We start from the raw sequence: 21850 nt of genomic DNA, 5'->3' as shown, positions 1-21850 counted from the left end.
ATTTTTCCTTCTCAAAAGGGGCTTTAAAAAACTATTTTTCTTTTTTTTTTAAGCCAAAAAAAAATACATATTCTGGCCAGGTGTGGTGGCTCACACCTTTAATCCCAGCACTTTGGGAGTTTGAGGGGGTGGATTGCTTGAAGTCAGGAGTTCCAGACTAGCCTGGCTGACATGGTGAAAACCCATCTCTTCAAAAAAAATACAAAAGTTAGCCAAGTGTGGTGGTGTGTGCTTGTAATCCCAGCTACTCGGGAGGCCAAGGCAGGAAAATTGCTTGAACCTGGGAGGTGGAGGTTGCAGTGAGCCGAGAATGTGCCACTGCACTCCAGCCTGGGCGACGGAGTGAGATGCTGTCTTAAAAAAAAAAAAAAAAGTATTTCTATTGAACCACCTTAAATCATGTAGTATGTGCCACATTTTCAGACACATGATTTGAGGGCAGGGAGAGATGCAGTTGAGATTGCTCTGGGAATGTGCATTTCTTCTGTGGAGCCTGTCAGCTGCTATAAGGTAGGTTGATGCTGCTTCAGTGAAACAGTGTACTTACATCCTTCTTCAGGGAATCAGTTTGAAGCAGCTAAGTACTGTGTCTGAGGAAAAATAATATTTTTTTATTCTATATGTTACACACTGTGCCAGGCACTTCTAAAGTTATGTAATCCTCAATATAGCCCTATGAATTTTTTTTTCTCATCTTACTTATGGGGAAACAGCCTGAGAGAGGTTCAGTTATCAGCCCTCGAGTTACACAGCTAGCTAGCAACGTTCACTCCAGCTTCAGGTCTTGCTGACTCTAAAGTCCACACTTAATCCTCCCTGGTGGACTAGAGAGTTAAATAGAAATCAGGTGTGCTGGGTACCCACGTCTTCATGAAACTGCTGGATTTTGTCACCAAGGCTTGTTTCTGTTTTTTTGTTTTGTTTTGTTTAACAGAAGAAAGAATCCATGAAGAAAAAACAAGATGAAGAAATAAATGAAATAGATGAAGAGAGAACGAAGCAGATTTGTAAGAGCTGGAAAGAAGACTCCGAATGGCAGGCATCTCGTGAGTACCCAGAGGTCTCTGTAGCAACTTCCAGGCTCTCAGCTGATTCTCTCACTTAACAATGTGATCAATCTAGAAAGCACTTAATGTGGGTTGTTGAGAGATACCCACAGTAAGTTACCACTCAAATGTTATTACTAACTTATTACTCATATGCTTACAAGCTACTTTTGAACAGCAGACTGGTTCTTCATTCATTCTGTATCACTAAAAGTGTGATGTAATTTGTCAAATAGCATGAGGTATAGCTATGGAAAATACGTTTTGGAAGAGCATTTAATGATCTTAGACTGTATTTGTTTACATTTCATTCGCTTGGAGAAGAAAAAAACACCACGAAATAGGATGAAAAGCTCCACTATTTAGAAATGTCTAAGTATCTGAAGGAAAAGAATTGGAAGGTTATTATAATAACATGTAAACATTCGTTTTCTTGGAGAGGCGAGATTGAAGATTATTTATTTGAAAGTTTTTCTTGTAATTTAAGAGTGTTTTTGGATTTTTCCCCTAAATTTTGGATAGAGAATACATTTTGACTTTGTAATAAGAAGCACACAGGAATGCCAGGCTGGGTGTGTTAGCATCCTGCTCCTGCCTGTGCTCCAGCCCTGACTCCTTTTTCAGTTAGCAGAGCCAGTGAGAAAACTTACAGGATAAGAAGAAGCCCATGGCAGAGCAGAGGATGCTCCAGAATGCTAGAAGAATTAGGTTTGAGAAAGAAGTAGTGTTTCAGTCTGACTCAGAGAAGTCTGAACTGCTGGATCATCCTGAGGCAGCTTGAGGAAGAACACAGGTGTGGCTGCATTTGCAGGATGTTGCGATCCTAAATTGATCTGCAATCCCATTACAGCCAATGCCATTTAAATGACAATGTCTGTGAAATAAAAATATTCGCAAGATCCAGTGGCCTCTTTGTACTATGCAGTGAAATCCTAGTATAAGGGAATATTTTGGGTATCTCTTTGAAGTCAAACATAACAGGATTTGACCAATAATGCCTGAAGAGTAAATATACTCAATAAAAATTACTTTTTCATTCTGCATTAGAGTCTCATTGCTACAACAAAAAACTGTTTTGCAAAGTAGTCATGTGCTGTATAATGATGTTTTGGCCAACGATGGGTTGTATATATTTTTTAGGCCAAGTGCTGTGACTCCCTCCTGTAATCTCAGCCTTTTGGGAGGCTAAGCTGGGTCGATCACTTGAGGTCGCAAGTTCCAGACCAGCCTAGCCATCGTGGTGAAGCCGCATCTCTACTAAAAATACAAAAACTAGCTGGGTGTGGTGGGGCACACCTGTAGTCCGAGCTACTAAGGAGGCGGAGGCAGGAAAATCGCTTGAACCTGGGAGGTAGAGGTTGCAGTGAGCCAAGATCATACTACTGTGCTTCAGCTTGGGCAACAGATTGAGATTCAGTCTCAAAAAAAAAAAAAAAAAAAAAAAGACACAAAATAATAGGTTGCATATATTTTTAAAATAAAGATATTTTTAATACATTTTATTAATGTAGTATAGCCCAAGTATAAAGTGTTTATAAAGTCTACATTCATGTATAGTAATGTCCTAGGCCTTAGCATTCATTGAGCACTCACTCACTGACTCAACCCAGAGCATCTTCCAGTCCTGGTAAGTACCCTATATAGCTGCATCATTTTTTTGTCCTCTATACTATATTTTTACTATACCTTTGCTACGTTGGGGGTAGTTTTTTCATTTTTTATTTTTTGAGATGGAGTTTCTGCTCTTGTTCCCCAGGCTGGAGTGCAATGGCGTGATCTCGGCTCACTGCAACCTCTGCCTCCTGCTTTCAAGAGATTCTCCTGCTTCAGCCTCCTGAATAGCTGGAATTAGAGGCGACTGCTACCATGCCTGGCTAACTTTTTGTACTTTTAGTAGAGTCAGGGTTTTGCCATGTTGGCCAGGCTGGTCTCAAACTCCTGACCTCAGGTGATCCATGTGCCTTGACTTCCCAAAGTGCTGGGATTACAGGCATGAGCCACTGTGCCCAGCCTTATATTGGGGGTGTTTAGATACACAAATACTTTTGGGTTACATTCGCCTCAGGACGCATTTCTCAGAACATGTTCCTGTCATTAAGTGATGAGTGACTATAATTTTAAAAGGCAGGCTTGGGGTACTTCTTCGTGTTCTAATGTGTTCTACAGTTATCTGTGGTTAAGCATCTCTTTAATTTTTTTATCTGTTGGGCTCATTCTCATTCTATCCCACTTCCTGCTCCTTCACCCTATGCACAGCCCCATGCCACTGAATAGTCCAGATCTTTGCTAGCAAGTCAGGCACACTGCATCTGAACATGAGTCTATGCAGGAAGTGACAAGTGCCTCTTATTACTCAGCACCCTTGCCACTTTGAACCCTTGCTCAGGCAGGGACTCCTCTGATCTTATCAACTGCAGGAAATTCTTGCACACTTTTGATACTTCTCTCATCCCTTCTTCCTCCTCTTCCTTTTCTCTCCCTCTCAGAAAATCCCCAAACTCCCATATGAAGAGAGGAATCCTGCGGTGAACGCTGGGCAAGTCCTAATGACCTGGATCATAGGTGTTGATAATGAGTGTTCCTCATTATAAGCAGATCACAAACTGCTGGTAACCTGCGCTGCTGCCTGTTGTGCAATGCTGAGCCTTCTCACCTGCTCTGGGGGCTGATGAGGATGTTCTCCAACCCTGTTGTTTTTCTAGTGCGAAAATCCAAAGCAGCTGATGAGAAGAGACGCTCCTTGGCTAAACAAGCACGAGAAGACTACAAGAGGTTATCGCTCGGGGCCCAGAAAGGAAGAGGCGGTGAGAGGTTGCAAAGCCCCCTGCATGCTCCGCAGAAACCAAAAAGACCTCCCCTTCCACCGAAGCCTCAGTTCCTAAACCCAGGAGCGTATCCTCCAAAACCTCTTAGGTAAGAAGCCAAACAAATAGATGGCTTTAGGCCTAAGCATTGCAATGGGCTTTGAGTAAGCATTGAAATTAGGATGAATTGTATGAGCTGCCATAGGGTGTGGGAGGTCAACTGGCAGCCTGTGTAAGCTCAGGCTGACGTCTACGCCTTCTTCCTGGGTTATCTGGTCGGGCGCTCCTCCCCTTCTTAGCTGTCAAACATCCGTAGGTGTTATATTTAGCATACCCAGTGAAATAGTAAAGCCGTGCATGGAGTTAGAGAACTTCCTGTGTCCCCACCCCACTCTCCCCTTTTCCACCCAGAGGCAGCTGGCAAGCCAGTGAGGGGAGAAGAGGAAGCAAGGGGGGATTTCACTGATGCCCAAGGTCACCCTTAGTCAATGACAATCAAAGTAGGAACCCAAAGGCTTGCTGACTTTCATGTCATTAGTAAGACTACGTTTTCACTGCCAAGGATTGAAGGTTTGATGTAATTCTCATTCTGGGACACATAGCTGTTGGAAACAGATGCTTGGTGCTGCAAAGAAAAATAGCACTGAGACAATGGATCTCTCAGCAAAGCAATTTTTACTTTTTTACTTCCTGTACTGCAGAAAGGGTACCCTCACTAGCCTTCTTGCCACGAGAGTACAATGAACAAAGGAAAGCAGACATATTTATCTCTTATGCATTTGTGGTTGTCTTTACTGCTGTGTCTGATCTCTGTTGGTTGGAGCCAGACTTCACAATCCAAACTAAAACTGGATTGGCTAACAACTGAAAACTTTTTTAAACAGGTAAGGGGCATAGGCTACCAGCTGGGACATGCCTGTGAGCACATCTAGCACAGATATCTTAAAATACAAGGACATAGAATATACTACATTCCTATAAGCATGTCTAACAGGTACATAGGATAGGGCTTAATAAAGGGTTATTAGCAAACTTATTCTCTAACAGGAAAGGAAACTTTAGAGGGACTTTTCCACTTCCCACAATAGCCAAGTTTATCTTTCGAAAATTTGGAAAGGCTCCTTTTTTTTTTTTTTTTTTTTAAATGAATTGTCTATTTGGTGGTGGTGATGCTATTGTCTCTTAGGCTGTGGAAGAATTAGGAAGAACCATTTGTTCTGGAAAATCTCTGCAGAATAGTGCAGTGATGCTATTACAGAAACCCCCATCCCTTATGTTTGCTGATTATAAATTTTTTTTCTGGTTATTGATCTTATTTTATTTTTAACATCCTAGGATTTACAAAGAAGTATTAAAATCAAATATTGATAGAAGCAGAAATGTCTGAAGCCTTGCCTTCTGAAGTAAAAACTAAAAAAACTAGAAATATTTCTCTGCTAAGATTATGGAGAAATGAAAAAAATCTCCCTCTGCTTGGAGTCAGTAGTTATCTTCAAGGTTTTCTTTAAACTGGAATGATGACCTCAGGGGAAACACAAAGGCGGCCCCTTTTCTTTGCTATTATTATTTCTACTTACTCCACTGGAAAGTTCCATTTTGGGAAGTGGGGACCAACATGGAACTGTTCAGTGAAGTAAGCAGAAATAATTAAAGTGATGGTTTGGGGAATGATTATTTTCTGATCGACAGCAAAGCAAGAAATGTAGTCAGGAAATAGGAGTCCCTTCAATTGTGTGAACAAGTGATAAAGGTGCATGTGGCCCTCTCAGTGCTGGAGCTTGTTTGTGTGCATGGTGGCAACAGAGCCTCAGCAGGGATGTTTTTGCAGCTAACTCCTGTTCTCCGTCTCTTCCAAGGGTAGCGTGGAAACATGACTTGTAGATGTCCCTTTCCCACAGCATTCTTAAAGCACAATGTATTTGATAGCAATGAAAGTGCTCTACTAAAAAGGGCAATTCTTGTTTTCAGCTGCTCTCAGCTCATCTTTTCCAACTTAAGATGCTGCATAAAGTGCTTCTTATGAGTCAGACTGGGTGGTTTTAGGGCTGGGACTTGGCACAGGAATGGTAGAGGTCACCTCGAAGCCACCCCAGGAAAAGCGACCGGTTCCTCCAGTGTCTCAGGAGTTTTGCTCAATCTCCAAGGACTTTCCAAAAAAGAGCCTAATTAGGAAGCTAGTAAGAGAATTTATAATATAACTTGGTGTGTGCAGTGTCTGCTTCCCAGGGAAGTCACATATCATAGGATATTTTCTCCAAAAGGCTCTGAAGATATATACACATATATGCATATGTACCTCTATATATGTATAACTGACATGTCACATGTAACTCATAAGCGCATGTTATAAAAAGCATAAAGAACCATAAATTTATTCATTACAAGAAATTCTAGTACACCCAAACTTTTTTGTGGGGGTTGTTTTTCATAAATTGTATTTTGTTGTTAATTGGCACACAATAATTGTATATATTTATGGGATACAATGTGATGTTTTGATACATATATACATTGTGTAATGATCAAATCAGGATACTTCCCATATCCATCACCTCAAACACTGAAATTTATTTGTGGTGAGAACATTCAAAATCCTCTCTCTTGGCTGTTTTGACGTATGCAGTGCATTACTGTTGACTGTGGTCATCCTGCTGTGCAGTAGAGCAGCAGAACTTATTTCTCCTGTCTCACTGTCACTTGGCGCCAGTTGACCACCCTCTCCTGTTTACCATCCCCACTGCTCTCTGTAGCCCCTGCTAACCACTCTTCTACTCTTGTGTAAGATCAACTTTGATTCCACGTATGAGTGAGATCATGCAGTGTTTGTCCTTCTGTGTTTGGCTTATTTCACTTAATAAGGTCCTCTAGGTTCGTCCATTTTGTTGCAAATGACAGGATATTGTTCTTTTTATGGATCTTTTGTTCTCTTTTTAATTGTTTTGAGAAACTTCATACCCTCGTCTATAATGGTATACAAATTTATATTCCTCCCAGCAGGCTATGAGAGTTCTCTTTTTTCCAGATTCTCACCAACAATTTTTTTTTATGGCAAATGACAGGATATTATTGTTTTTATGTCTGAATAATACTCCATTGTGTATATATACCACATTTTCTTGATGCATTAATTGTGGGACACTTAGGTTGATTCCATAGCTTGGCTATTGCGAAGAGTGCTGCAGTGAACATGGGAGTGCAAACGTCTCTTTGATATACTGATTTTGTTTCCTTTCAACATATGCCTAGTACTGGAATTGTTGGAGCTTTTATTCTATTTTTAAGTTTTTGAGACACTTCATACCGTTGTCTATAATGGTATACTAATTTATATTCCTACCAACAGGTTATAAGAGTTCTCCTTTTTCTGGATCCTCACCAGCATTTGTTTTTGTTTTTGCCTTTTAGATAATGACCAAAAATACAAAACTGGATGAGGTGATATTGTGGTTTTGCTGTGCATTTCCCTGATTAGTGGTGCTGAGCATTTTTTTCATATACCTGTTGGTCATTCGTATGTCTTCTTTTGAGAAATGCCTATTGAGGTTTTTTTCTTATTTGGATTATTTGTGGTTTGTTTTGCTATTGAGTTTGAGTTCCTCTATTAATGCTTTGACAGATACATTTAGGAATATTTTCTCCCATTCTGTAACTTGTCTCTTTACTCTTGACTGTTTCCTTTGCTGTGGCAGAATCTTTTTGGCTTGATATAATCCCATTTGTCTATTTTTCTTTGGTTGCCTGTGCTTTTGAGGTGCTGTTTTTTTAAAAGTCTGGGGCTACACATGGTAGCTCACATCTGTAATCCTCGCACTTTGGGAGGCCAGGGTGGGAGGATTGCTTGAGGCCAGGAGTTCCGGACAAGCCTGGATAACATAGAGAGACACTCATCTCTACAAACAAATTAGATTGATGTCCTGAAGTGTTTCCCCAATATTTTCTTCTAGTAGCTTCATGGTCTTGTACATTCAAGTCTTTAATCCATTTTGAGCTGATGTTTCCACATAGCAGGAGTGGGTAGTTTCATTCTTCTACATTTCACTATCTAGTTTTCTCAGTGCCATTTATTGAAGAGACTGTCCTTTCTCCAGTATGTGTTCCTGGTGCTTTTGTTGAAAATCAGTTGACTGTAAATGTGTGGATTTATTTCTGGGTTCTCTATTTTGTTTCTTGTTTATATGTGTATTTTTATGTCAGTACCATGCTGTTTGGATGACTACACTTGGAGTATATTTTAAAGTCATTTAGTGTGATGCCTCCCAGCTTTGTTCCTTATGCTACAAATAGCAATTTGTAGTAGTCTTTTATGGTTCTATACAAATTTTTTAAGCTTTTTTCTATTTTTGTGAAAACTATCATTGGTATTTGGATAGGGATTGGTTTGAATCTATAGATCTCTTTGGGTAGTACAGCCATTTTGACAACATTAATCTTTCTAATCCATGGACATGGGATGTCTATATTTCTTTTTCCTTTCGTTAGTGTTTTATAGTTTTTCTTGTAAAGACATTTTACCTCCTTGGTTAAATTTATTCCTAGTTTTTATTTTATTTTGCGACTGTAAATAAAATTGCTTTCTTCTTTTTGTTTTTTTTCAGCTTGTCCATTGTTGATGTATAGAAATTCTACTGATTTTTCTAAGTTTACTTTATATCCTGCAACTTCCCTGAATGTTTTATCAGGACTAAGAGCTTTCTGGTGGAGCTTTTAGGGTTTTCTGTATGTAGGAACAAGTCATCTGTAAACAGACAATTTGAGTTCCTCTTTTCCAACTTGCATGCATTTCATTGCTTTCTCTTGACTCATTTCTCTGGCTAGGACTTTCAGTACTATGTTGAATAGTAGTGATAAAAGTGAACATTCTTGTTTAGTTCCAAGTTTTAAAGGAAAAACTTTCCATTTTTCTTCTTTCAGCATGTTAGCTGTCATTTTGTCATATATGACCTTTATTGGGTTGAGGTACATTCCTTCTATACCTAATGTGTTTAAAGTGTTATCATGAAGGGATATTGCATTTTATCAAATGCTTTACCTTTACCTGTGTCTATTGAGATGATCCTGTGGTCTTTGTCTTCCATTCTGTTAATGTGATGTGTCACATGTACTGATGGGTGTATGTCGAGCCATCTTGGCATCCCTGAGATGAATTTCCCTTGATCATGGCCAATGATGATTTTGATGTGCTGTTGGATTTGAAGTATATTATTGAGGATTTTTGTATCCGTGTTCATCACCATCATGAATATTGGCTCTAGATTTCTTTTTTCTTGTGTCTTTGGTTTTGATATCAAGGTAATGCTGACCTCATAGAATAAGTTTGGAGAAATTCCTCCAACTTCAGTTTTTTGAAATAGTTAGAGAAGAATTGGTATTAGTATTTCTTTAAATGATTAATAGGATTTGGTAGTGAATCCATCAGGTCCTGGGCTTTTCTTGATAGAACAATTTATTAATGATTCAATTTCCTTACTCATTATTGGTCTGTTAAGTTTTCTGTTTATGATAGAATTTTGGTAGGTTTTATGTCTCTAGGAATTTATTGATCTACTTCCAAGTTTTCTATTTTGTTGGCATATAGCTGTTCATAATAATCTCTAGTGGCCTTTTTATTTCTGTGCTATCAGTTGTGATGTGTCCTTTTTCATCTCTGATTAATTTGAGATGAAATAAATCATCTCTTTTTTTCTTTGTGTAGCTTAATGTTTGTCAATTTTATTTAAAAACAAACTTAATTTCATTCATATTTTATATGGTTCTTTAGTCTCTATTTTATCTATTTATGCTCTGATCTTTATTGTATTTCCTTCAACTAATGTTGGGTCAAGTTTGTTCCTGTTTTTCTAGTTCTTGTGTTACAACAATAAAATTACTTATTTGAGATCTTTTTTTTTATATACGTGTTTATTGGAAAAAATGTCACTTAGAACTGCTTTTGCTGTGTCCCATAGGATTTGGTATGTTGGTTTCATTTTCATTTGTCTAAAGAAAAGTTTTAGTTTTTGAAATTTATTTATTGACCCATTGGTTGTTCAGGAGCACGTTAATTTCCACATATTTGTACGGTTTCTAGTTTTCCTCCTATTATTGATTTCTTGATATGTTTTAACTTAAAACAATTTAAGAACTGTTTTGTGGCCTAACATATTCCTGGAGAGTATCCTATTTGCTGTTGAGATATTGTGTATTCTGCATCTACTTGGTAGAATAGTCTATAAATGTCTATTAGATTCATTCTAGAGTGTGGTCTGATTGTTGATTTTTTGTCAGTGTGATCTGTTCATTGTTGAAAGTGGGGTGTTGAAGTCCTCTGCTATTGTTGTATTGCAGTCTTTCTCAATTGAGGCCTATTAATATTTTTGCTTTCTAAATTTAGGTGGTTCTATGTTAATTGAGTTTATATATATAACTGTTCTTGCTGTGTTGAAGTCTTTATAATTGTATACTAGCCTACTTTGTCTCTTTTTACAGTTCTCAGCTTCAGGTCTATTTTATATTATACAAATATAGCTACTCCTGTTGTCTTTTTGTTTTCATTTGCAGAGAACATTTTTTCCCATTCTTTGACTTTCAGTCTTTACATGTCCTTACAGGTGAAATTAGCCCCTTGTAGGCAACATATAATTTGGTCTTGTTTTATTTTTATCTATCTAGCCACTCTGTGTCTTTTAATTGGAGAATTTATCCATTAACATTCAAGGTAGTTACTGATATGTAAGGGCTTAGTACTACTATTTTCTTTTTTTCCTAGTTATCCTGTATCCTTTCTTCCTTTCTTCTCTTATAGTCTTATTTGTGGTTAGGCACTTGTCTCTAGTAGTATGTTTTAGTTCCTTGCTTTTTATTTTTGGTGTATCTGTTATAGGTTTTTGCTTTGTGGTTGCTATGAGACTTACAAAAAACATTCTATAGCTATAACAACTTATTTTAGAGACTTCCAAATTTAACTTTGTGAAGAAACAAAAAACTACACTTTAACTCCATTCTCTCCTCACATTTTGTATTTTTGGTATCATGATTTACCTTTTGATATTACTTAACAAAGTATTGCAGTTATTTTTGATAGTACATTTTTTAATCCTAATACTAGAGATATAAGTGGTTTACACATCATGATGATAGTATTAGAATGACAATCATGTTAGCATCGTTTTTATGTTTGAAGAACTTTTTTTAGCATTTCTTACAGGACAACTCTAGTAGTGGTAAATTCCCTCAGCTTTTGGTGGTGACAGTCTTCATCTCTCTTTCTGAAGGAATACTTTCTCAGTTGCAGGTTTTTTTTTTCCTTCGGTACTCAGCATGTATCATCTCACTTCCTTCTGGCAGCAAGGTTTCTGCTGAGGAGTCTGCTGCCAGGTGTACTGAATCTGTCTTATATGTTATTTGCTTCTTTAGCTGCTTTTAGGATTTTTTTTTTTAATCTTTGAACTCTGAGGGTTTGATTATAATATGTTTTGGGGTAGTCTTATGTAGGTTGAATCTGATTGGTGACCTTTGACCTTCCTGTGCTTGGGTATTAATTTTTTTCCAGGGTTGGCATGTTTTCTGTTATTTATTTGCATAAGCTTTTAACCACTCTGTTTTCTTGAATTCCCTCTTTAATAACTCCAATATTTGCTCTTTTGATCCTGGCCTGCAGACTCCATAAGCTTTCTTCATGTCATTCTTTTCTTGTTTATTCTCTGTGTGTTTGCAAATAGCGCATCTTCTGGCTAATTCTTTCTTCCATTTGATCAACTGTGCTGTTGAAACCCTCAGTTGCATTTTTCATTTTATTCATTGCATTTTTCAGTTCCGGGATTTGATTTTTAAAATTACTTCAATCTTTTTGTTAAATTTCCCTGATAATTTTTTGAATTGATTCTCTGCTGTTTCTCAGTTTATTGAGCTTCCTTAAAACAGCTCTTTTGAATTGATTCAGAGATCACACATCTCTATCATTTTAGGCTCGACCTCTGGTATCTTATTTTGTACATTTGGTGAGATCATATTTCCCTGAATCGACTTGATGCTTGTGGATGTGTGACAGTATCTGCACATTAAAAGATTAAGCTTTTATTCCACTTTCCACAGCCTGGCTTTATTTGTGCCTGTCTTTCAAAATGCCTTCCATAAATTCTAAGCCAACTATTGTTTCCTGGGCCTGTGAACACAGCACTAGAGGGCGCTCCAAGCCCAGGCTTGCTGCAAGTCTCCCAAGGGCTCTGTGATTTATGCAGTTCTCCCTTCTTGATGGACCCGAGGAAGAACTCAAGCAGGGTACAGGGGTTATGTGGGAAAGCTGTTCAGGGACTCCAGTACAGAAGACTGTTTTAATGGCCCAGATAAGTGGGTCTCCTAGTGGATCCCTGCATGGAATGGATAGTTCCTTGACTTCAGTGGCAGGGGGTGGAGCTGGTATTGGACCTGCTCAGTATCTGCTTTGGGAGGGAGGCTGGAGAGCCCATCTCATTGGCTCAGATAGATGCTTGTGTCTCAGCAGATACCTGTATAGACAGGATACTTCCCTGACTGCAATGGTGCTGTTGCGTTTAAATTGAATTCTGCTCCAAATTAGTAGGCTGTTGAGTAGGACTTGGAGATTTGTTTATTACATTGCAAGGTTACTCTTTGTAGTAGAAATTGACTTACAACCCAGAACTAAAGTTCTGCTAGTGACTCTTTCAAAATGATTCTGCTGCCTATATCTTTGTCTTACCAAACTTCAAGTACTCTTCTTCCTTTTACTTTATATTTACTTATATTTTTTAGCAGAATTAAATGTCCTCAAAGTGTGGAAGAGGAGAAATCAAGTCAGGGAAGTTAGTGGAAACAGAAGAGAAAATCAAATAATGCAAACATTAGCAAAGAAATCCGTCTTATTGCATTTGATTTCTTTTGTTTGCAAGTACATGCTTTCCAGGAAAATGTGCTGGGGTAAAAGTGTATTTTGCTTTTTAATGCTTATTTTCTCAGATGTTAATTGGGAGTTAATGGAGCTTCCAATTCCTACAAAAACAAATTTAAATCTGTGTGTTAACACAGCAGGGGCTCATTGCTATAACTAGCCCTTTAAGACTGGAAGCACAAGTAACAGATTTATATTTCTTCTTCTGCCCTTGAGGAGTTGTATAATGGTGGTGTGTAGAGGGTCCAGCCTCCTGTTAGCTGAGGTCATTTAATTAGATCTTGAAATGTATTCTCCCTCCCATTCTTTCTCTACATGCACACACACATGCATATATTTATGTATATATTTATATGCATATACATTTGTATATATAAAACACCTCTCATGTCAATAGACATGCATGTGTGTGTATATATATGCATGTATATGTGTGTATATACAAATACATGATTTTTGAGGGCATTATTTTCAAATTAAGTCTAACTTGAAAAACTATTTTTATAAATAACAGAAATCAGGGAGTGGCGAGGATGGTATCCAGCTCTGCCCAAGAGGACATCATCCGGTGGTTTAAAGAGGAGCAGCTACCACTTCGAGCAGGCTACCAGAAAACCTCAGACACTATAGCCCCCTGGTTCCATGGTAAGTGGAGAAATTTCCTCAATGGAGCTTGGTCTCAGGGCAGATGAAGCTGTGCTAATCCACTAGGAAGAGAGACAGAATAAATGCTTCCATTTATTGGTGCTGCCCAAAAAGAGTCTTTCAGATTATTTTCACAAAGCAGTTTTTCAAAGCTTCCTCAGTAAGCTGCATTCTCATGACTGTTTAGAAAGCAGTCAGCATTCATGGGCGCTGTATGCACTGTGGGCAGAGTTGTCACCACAAATAAAACACATCAGGCAGGAGGGAAAAGCAGTATTCTTGGTGGCTTACCACTAGGGTGCTTGAATGTGACTTCTGTCAAATGGCCACATCCTCCTTCCACCGAGGGAGACTTGGTTACGGGTGCTGGAATGTGCTAGGCAGGATGCTGGCTGAGCAACCTTGAGCAAATGATTGTTTTTTTCTGTAGCAAACCGATTTATCTAAGCCTCATTTCCCCTGTCTATCAAATGAAGGAGTTGAACTTTGTGATCTTGTCAGTGAAAACTTTTGTGGTTTTGACCCCTTGTTTCCAGCATGTCATTGAGTGTGCGACAGAGGTGGTCGGATCTAGAGCAGGTGTTAGTACACATTTTCTGTATTTGATCCAAGAAACTTGATTCAAGCCCTTCTTCCACCCAGCAGACACTTCACACACCCCCGTTTCTTGGATCTCAAGAAAAGTGAGTGGCTCCTTGCCTCAGTTGACTTTCATAAGGTCTGTGGTTGAATTGCACTAATTGGCTTATATGGACAACAAAAGGTGCTTCAAAGTACAGCCCCCTCCCAGAGTATGTTTGTCCTTAGGGTGTCTTGGTTTGAATTATGTGTAAGGCATTTTTCCTTGTAGTATCATCTCACATAAATATACCTCAAAAAGGGCTGGGCGCAGTGGCTCATGCCTGTAATCCCAGCACTTTGGGAGATGGAAGCGGGTAGAAGGTCAGGAGTTTGAGACCATCCTGGCCAGCATGATGAAACCCCGTCTCTACTAAAATACAAGAAATTAGCCTGGCGTAGGGGCATGCACCTGTAGTCTCAGGTACTTTGGAGGCTGAGGCAGGGGAATCGTTTGTGTACACACACACACATGTAAACTCCCAAGCCCACAGCATGGCAAACCCTTCTAAAAGGAATAGTTATCTGTGACAGGCTTTCTCCCAAAGGGCTGCCTATTGGTCAGAAGGTTAGAGCAGAACTGTCTGGCTTCCCTTGGAGTATGCGTTCTTTGGTGATTCAGAGTTTGTTAAGTGTCCATCCCAGAGGAGTCCCCTTTCCTCCCCAGGACCAGTCACAAGCCTCCTTCCTTTCTGCTTTAAGACACTGGGAGAGAGATGATGGTGTCAAAGATGAACAGAAAGAACACGGGCCAATTATGCATTAGCTGTGGCTGTCTCGGCTGTCTGATAATGCCTTACTTTCCTTTTTAGAATAAGCACTGAGAAAATCAGCCACTTTGTAATTTCTCTGTCTTTGGACAAAAGATGCTGTCATCTCTGATTATAAGGATGGTAGTTGTTTCTTTTAACAGCAGGGAGTAAGAAATGGAAAACGTTGCTTGTTATTAAAATGCTGCTACTTTAACAGCAATTTCTGTTTGAAAGGCTGAAAGCTAGGAAGACAGACGAAAAATTCACTTGGAACTTTGGTTCAAAATATGACTCGAGTTTTACATCAAATAACTTATTGAGGTGGAATTCTTATTTATTTTCACTTCTACACATTTTTCAGACTCATAAGCAAAATAAAAACACTGTATTATAATGTAATAAGCAAGACATAGTCACACAGTATACATCTTTATTTTCAGTTTCATGAAGATACAGTTTCACATTTTCATAATAAAGAGAATGTGCATCACATCTTATCTCTTTGAAATATTACTGTTTATCACCAGGAAACCTGTTCCGAAATGATCGGATGGTAACCCTTTATAGGCTTATCATCTTCTTTTCTTTGTCACACCCACCAAGAATTACCCTTCATAAGATGCTCTTTTGGTCGCTCAATTTTTCACCCTACAAAATTTTGTACTTTCATCTTTTTCTCTCAATTAAGCTTAAGATAAGCATTAGAGTAGATAGCAGAAGGCAAAGGAATTGAAGACTGTTGGATTTCTGGCTTTGTGGCTGGGAAGAAGGTGGCTGGGCTATTAGTGGAGAGAAGGAACATAGGGGAAGTGGAGGGGAGAACAGAGCGTTCTATTTCACAGCATCGTAAAAGTAGTTTATAGAGTATTGTATGTTTCAAAAGTGCCAAAAGAGTAAATTTCCAATGTTCTCGCCAGAAAAAATGCTAAGTATTTTATGTGATGGATGTGTTCATGAGTTTGATTTAGTTATTCCAGAAGCCTATTGCTCCAGACCTATCGCAAGCCACCAAGAGGTCACTGCCTTGGTCACCTCTCCAGGTCTTCTTTCCATCTGTCATACAACCTTAGGTTGAGGTCCCCTTTCTTCTTTTTGATCCCATTTCCTTTCCTTGGTTCCTTCTCTAAGGGTGAACTGCTCTTCTGAAGCTATGATTTCCATCCATATTTTATGCTGTAAACATATATATTGTAATAAAATACACAGTATTTTGTTTAATATTTAAATGGCATAATATTAACTGTAATGCTTTCTCCCAATATTGTTACTGGGATTTGTCCTTGTTTATACATATAGCCAGGATCATTCAGTTTTACCTATCATATAGTGTTTCCTTATACGTATATAAAATACACACATGTATCATTCATCTCTTCTGCTACACTGGCTATAATTTTTGTGCTATTACAGAAAATGATGTGGTATACATCCTTGAACATGTCTCAGTGCAAACATATATGATCATTTCTTCAGAATATATATCTAGAAGTGGAATTACTAGGAGGTAGGATATATACATCTTTAATTGTCCTGCATATTGCTAAATGCCCATGAAACTGATTATACCATATACACTCCTACCAGCTGTACTTGAGAATTTGTTTCCCTATGCACTTGCCAGATCTTGATATTGCCAGATTTCATTTTTCCTTACTCTATGGGTGCATAGTGGAATCTTAACTTTTTTTCTTATTTTAATTTGTACTAATTTATAGTGAGATTGAGCGCCTCATATTTTACTGGTTGGATGAGTAGGTCTGTAATTACCTGTACAGATCTTTTGACCATTTTTCTAGTGAATTGATTTTTCATATTGACCTATAAGATTTTATATATTCTGGATACTGATCCTTCATCAATTATATGGGTTTCATATATCTTCTCCTAATCTGTGACTTGTGTTTCAAGTCTTTTGACACATTTTAGGGAGAGAAGTTTTTCATTTCAATGAGGTCAAATTTAGCTATTTTTCCTTTATAGTTTTTGCTTGTTGTATCATGCATAATCCACTCATAATTTATTTTTGCATATAACATGAGGCACGGAGACTTTATTGTATAAAAGTGCACACTATATAAACTTTACCACCTTAACCTTTTTCTTTTCTGAAACAGTCTCGCTCTTGTTGCCTAGGTTAGAGTGCAATGGCAGAATCTTGGCTCACTGCAACCTCCGCCTCCCAGGTTCAAGTGATTCTTGTGCCTTAGCCTTCCTGAGTATCTTGGGATTATAGGCTCTTGCCACCACACCTGGCTAATTTGTATGTTTTTAGTAGAGATGGGGGTTTCACCATGTTGGCCAGGCTGGTCTCGAACTCCTGGGATAACTGTTTTTAAGGGTACCGTTCAGTGTTAAATACATCCATAATATTGTACAACTGGCCGTGTATGGTGGCTGCCTCCTATAATCCCAGCAATTTGGGAGGCCAAGGCAGGTGGATCCCTTGAGCCTAGGAGTTAGAGACCAGCAGCTCAAACATGGCAACACACCATCTCTACGGGGAAAAAAAAATAGCCAGGCATGGTGACACATGCCTGTAGTCCCAGCTTCCTGGGAGTCTAACGCAGGAGAATTGCTTGAGTCTAGGAGGCAGAGGTTGGTTGCAGTGAGCCAAGATCATGCTATGCACTCCAGCTTTTAAGACAGTACCAGACCCTGCCTCAAAAAAAAAAAAAAAGTTGTACAACTATTATCACCATTTATCTGCAGAAGTCTTTTCACCTTATAAAACCGAAACTACCATTTAATGATAATGTTCCATTCTCCACCAACCCTCAGCCCCTGGCAACTACCATGGTGCCTTCTTTCTCTATGATTTTGACTGTTCTAAAACCCACATATAAGCGGCACTGTACAGTATTTGTCTTTTTGAGTGGCTTATTTCATTTAGTATTATGTCCTCAAGATTTATTCATGTTGTCATGTATGTCAAAATTTCCTTCCTATTCAAGGCAGAATAATATTCCATTCTATGATGGACCACATTTTGCTTATCCATTATCTGTTGATGGACTCTTGGGTTGCTTCCGTGTCCAAATATCTCTTCTAGACTCTGCTTTCAGTTCTTTTGGGTATCTACCCAGAGGTGGAATTTCAGGGTCATAGTGTAATTCTGTGGTTTAACTTTGTAGAAACTGGCCATGCTATTTTCCAGAGGGGTTATGCTATACTATTTTACCTTCCCACCAGTAGTGCACAAGAATTTCAATTTCTCCACATCCTTGCCAACCCTTGTTATTTTTCTTTTTCCTTTTGAGAGACGGAGTCTTGCTTTGTTACCCAGGCTGGAGTGCAGTGGCACAATTATAGCTCACTGCAGTCTTGAACTCCTAGGCTCAAGTCCACCTCAGCCTCCTGAGTGGCTGGAACTACAAGCATGCAGTACCCTGTCTGGTTAAATTTTTTTTTTTTTGGTAGAGACAGGATCTCACTGTGTTGCCCAGGCTGGCCTCAAATTCCTGGTCTCAAGATTCCATATGAATTTTTGGATGGGTTTTCTATTTCTACAAAAAATGTCATTGGGATTTTGCTAGGGATTACTTTGAATCCGTATATCATTTTGAACAGTATTGTTATCTTAACAATATTAAGTCTTCTAATCCATGTACATGGGATGTATTTTTATTTACTTATGTCTTCTTTATCTCAGCAACGTTTTGTAGTTGTGGGGTTTAGATGGAGTGTTCCTCCGTTGTCCAGGCTGGAATGCTGGAGTGCAGTGGTATGATCTCTGCTCACTGCAACTTCTGCCTCCCTAGTTCGAGTGATTCTCCTGTTTCAGCCTCCTGATTACAGGCTGGGATTACAGGCACCCACCACCATACCTGGCTAATGTATTTTTAGTAGAGCCAGGGTTTCATCATGCTGGTTTTGAACTCCTGATCTCAAGTGATTAGCCTCCCAGAGTTTTGGGATTACAGGCATGAGCTACTGTGCCCCATCATTAATGTTTTGTAGTTTATTGTATAAATCTTTCACTTCCTTGGTTAATTTCTAAGTATTCTTTTTGACAGTGTAAATGGAATTTGATTTGTAATTTCCTTCTCAGACTGTTCATTGTTAATGTATAGAAGTGCAACTGATTTTTGTGTGTTTTGTATCCTGCCACTTTCCTTAATTCATTTATTACTTTTAACAGTCTTTTGTGGAATCTTTCTGGTTTTTAACATAGAAGATTATATCATCTGACAACAGGGATAATTTTACTTCTAATTTGGATGTCTTTTATTTATTTGTCTAACTGCTGTAGCTGGAACTTCCAGAACAAGTTGAATAGAAAGGGCAAGAGTGGGCATCTCTGCCTTATTCCTGATCTTAGAAGACAAGTCTTTCAACTTTAACTGTGATGTTTGCTGTGGGTTTTTCATACATGGCCTTTACTTAGTAGAGATAAGTTTCCTTCTCTTCCTAGTTTGTTGAGCGTTTTTATCATGATAGGGTGTTGTATTTTGTCAGATGCTTTTTCTGCATTAATTGCAATGAACAGGCATTTTTTTTACATTGATTTTCATATATTGTACCATCTTGCATTGCAGGAATAAATCCTGCTGGGCCATGGTATATAATCCGTTGATATGTTGCTGGATTAATTTTGATAGTAAGCATGTTACTATTATACTAGCTTTTATAATTGCCTGTGTATTTACCATTATTGAGTTACTTGTTTCTTCATTTGGCTTTGTCACTAACTGGCCTGCTTTCATTTCACGATGTAGCATCCTTGGGCATTTCTTGCATGGCAGATTTAGTGATAACAAGCTTCCTTAGCTTTTGTTTACCCAGGAATGTCTTAATTTGCCTCACACTTTTAAAGGACAATTTTTATTTTTTCTTTTAGCATTTTGAATATGCAGATAGTCCCCAACTTGCAATGGTATGACTTATTATTTTTCCATCTTATCATGGTGTGACTGTGACACACATTCAGTAAAAATCACACTTCAAGTACCCACTCAACCATTCTGTTTTTCACTTTCAGTATAGTATTCAATAAATTACAAAGTATATTCAACACTTTGTTATAAAATAGGCTTTGTGTTAGATGGTTTTGCCAAACCTTAGGGTAATGTAAAAGTTATGACCAAGTTTAAGGTAGGCTAGGCAAAGTTACAATGTTCAGTAGGTTTGGTGTATTAACTGCATTTCTGACTTAACATATTCTTAACTCACACTGGCTTTATCAGGATGTAACCCCATCATAAGATAAGTTGAGGAGACTCTTTATTGGTCTACTGCCTTCTGTCCTCCAATGCTACTGATGAGAAGTCTTGGGATAATCTTATTGACTATCCTTTGTATGTGATGAGTTGCTTCTCTCGCTGCTTTGAGGATTCTTTCTCTCCCTGAGACAGGGTCACTCTATCATCCTGGCTGGAGTGTAGTGATGTGATCTCGGCTCACTATAGCCTCCTCCTCCCAGGTTCAGGCAATCCTCCCACCTCAGCCTGGTAAGTAGCTGGGGCCATACGTATATACCACCACACCTGGCCAATCTTTGACTGTACTGCATCTCAGTGGGGGTCTCTAAGTTCAACTTACTTGGATTTTATTAAATTTCTTGGATGTTTATGTTAATGTCTTTCATCAAGTTTGGGAAGTTTTCTTCTCCTTCTGAGATTTCCACAAAAATGTATATTGGGTCATTTGGTGCTATGCCATAGGTCCCTTAGGCTATGTTCACTATTCTTCATTTTTGCCTTTCTTTTCCTCTACTCGATAATGCCCTGTCTTCAAATTCATTCTTTTGCCTTCATAACCTGCCTCTGAAGTCCTCTAGTGAATTTTCCATTTCAGTTGTACTTTCAGCTCTAGGATTTTAGTTTCTTTTAGGTTTTCTCTTTATATTTCCATTTTGTGTATGCATAAAGTCTTTGAGTAGATCTATCATCAGGTCTTCTTTAGGGACAGTTTCTAATAATTGGTTTTCCTTTGAATGTGCCATATTTCCTTTTTATTTTTATGCATTGTGATTTTTTGACTGAAAACTGGGTATTTGAATGTAATAATATGGTAATTCTGGGAATCTGATTCTTCCCCTTCCCCAACGTTTACTATTTTTTTGCTTTTATTGTTACAAGCTTTCCCTGTGTCAAGGATCAGCCAGAGGTATAAACTTAAGCTCTTCTGTTTTGAGCCTGTGCCTTTCCATTGCTATGCATAGTCATAATTTTCTCCATAGATGCAGTTATTTTTCAATGTCATAATTTGTAATGTCTGGCTCCTAAAAGGGGAAAAATAAAAAAGGGGATTTTAAAATGTAATGACTAGGTCACCTAGGTTTGAGTTGGGTTTTCTTCTCTGTAAAATGAGAGTACTAATATATCTATGTCATAGGGTTGTTTTTATAAAGTAAATCAGCTAATATATGTGAAGTGCTTGCAAGAGTACCTAATATGTGGTATTTGTTATTTTGATTTATCAGAATTGTGCAGTTAAAGATCACCCTTCCTGTTCCCCTACCTTTCATCATAATCATAATCCTGTCATAAAGTATTGTTTTGAGTAACAGTGTAAGTAAGCAGCACTTGAATAAAATAGATTGTCATGACTGCAAACACTTTCCCATGCTATCTCCACAGGTATTTATTTAGGGCCTGCTAGGAGGTCACCTGAGAAGGCAACAGTAATTTGGAAAGACAGAGGGTCAACACCCTTACCAAAAAAGAAGTTTTTTGGGCATTTTGCAGGGCAACGCAGGTTAAAGTTGAGCTTGGGTTTGGGAGGGATGGTGCAAAGAGACAGGGGTGAGTCCTAGCATTGCTAAAGTAATAGCTCCCGTTTTCTAGATTTATAATCTTCTAAATACTGTAATTGCTTAAGTCTGCTTGATTTTGTTTGCAGAAGAATGATTGTTTTATTATCTTTGTCACCCTTCATCTCTTCTTATCCCACTGTCCTTGAACTCCCATTTTTTCAGTTCAGGACTGTCTTGACCTTCAAATGCAATCCTTGTTTTATTCATTTTATTCTTGCATCTGATTGCAATATTCCAACATTCTGTAAGACCGAACCTTGTAATCTGTAATATTTGTAAAGTAAGTAATAAATGTTGGAAAGCCCTTCTAGCTAAATTGAACATCCTGATGAGTGAAGAGTCATCCT

The 21850-nt window shown here is 38.3% G+C and overlaps 1 protein-coding gene across 4 annotated transcripts in view; it reads left to right on the top strand.

Annotated features, from left to right (window-relative positions):
- The window catches only part of SH2D4A (SH2 domain containing 4A), an 81086-nt gene that overhangs the window by 50314 nt on the left and 8922 nt on the right, over positions 1–21850 (top strand). For all 4 annotated transcript variants that reach the window (XM_035270115.3, XM_008979200.5, XM_035270116.3 and 1 more), the window contains 3 exons: positions 935–1046; positions 3749–3959; positions 13249–13379. In XM_035270115.3, coding sequence (XP_035126006.2) covers positions 935–1046; positions 3749–3959; positions 13249–13379 — 454 coding nt within the window. The remainder of the gene's footprint in view (positions 1–934; positions 1047–3748; positions 3960–13248; positions 13380–21850) is intronic.

This window comes from Callithrix jacchus, chromosome 13 (assembly GCF_049354715.1).
Source record: "Callithrix jacchus isolate 240 chromosome 13, calJac240_pri, whole genome shotgun sequence".
Classification (NCBI taxonomy): domain Eukaryota; kingdom Metazoa; phylum Chordata; class Mammalia; order Primates; family Cebidae; genus Callithrix; species Callithrix jacchus.
This window is presented reverse-complemented; position numbering and strand designations above follow the sequence as displayed.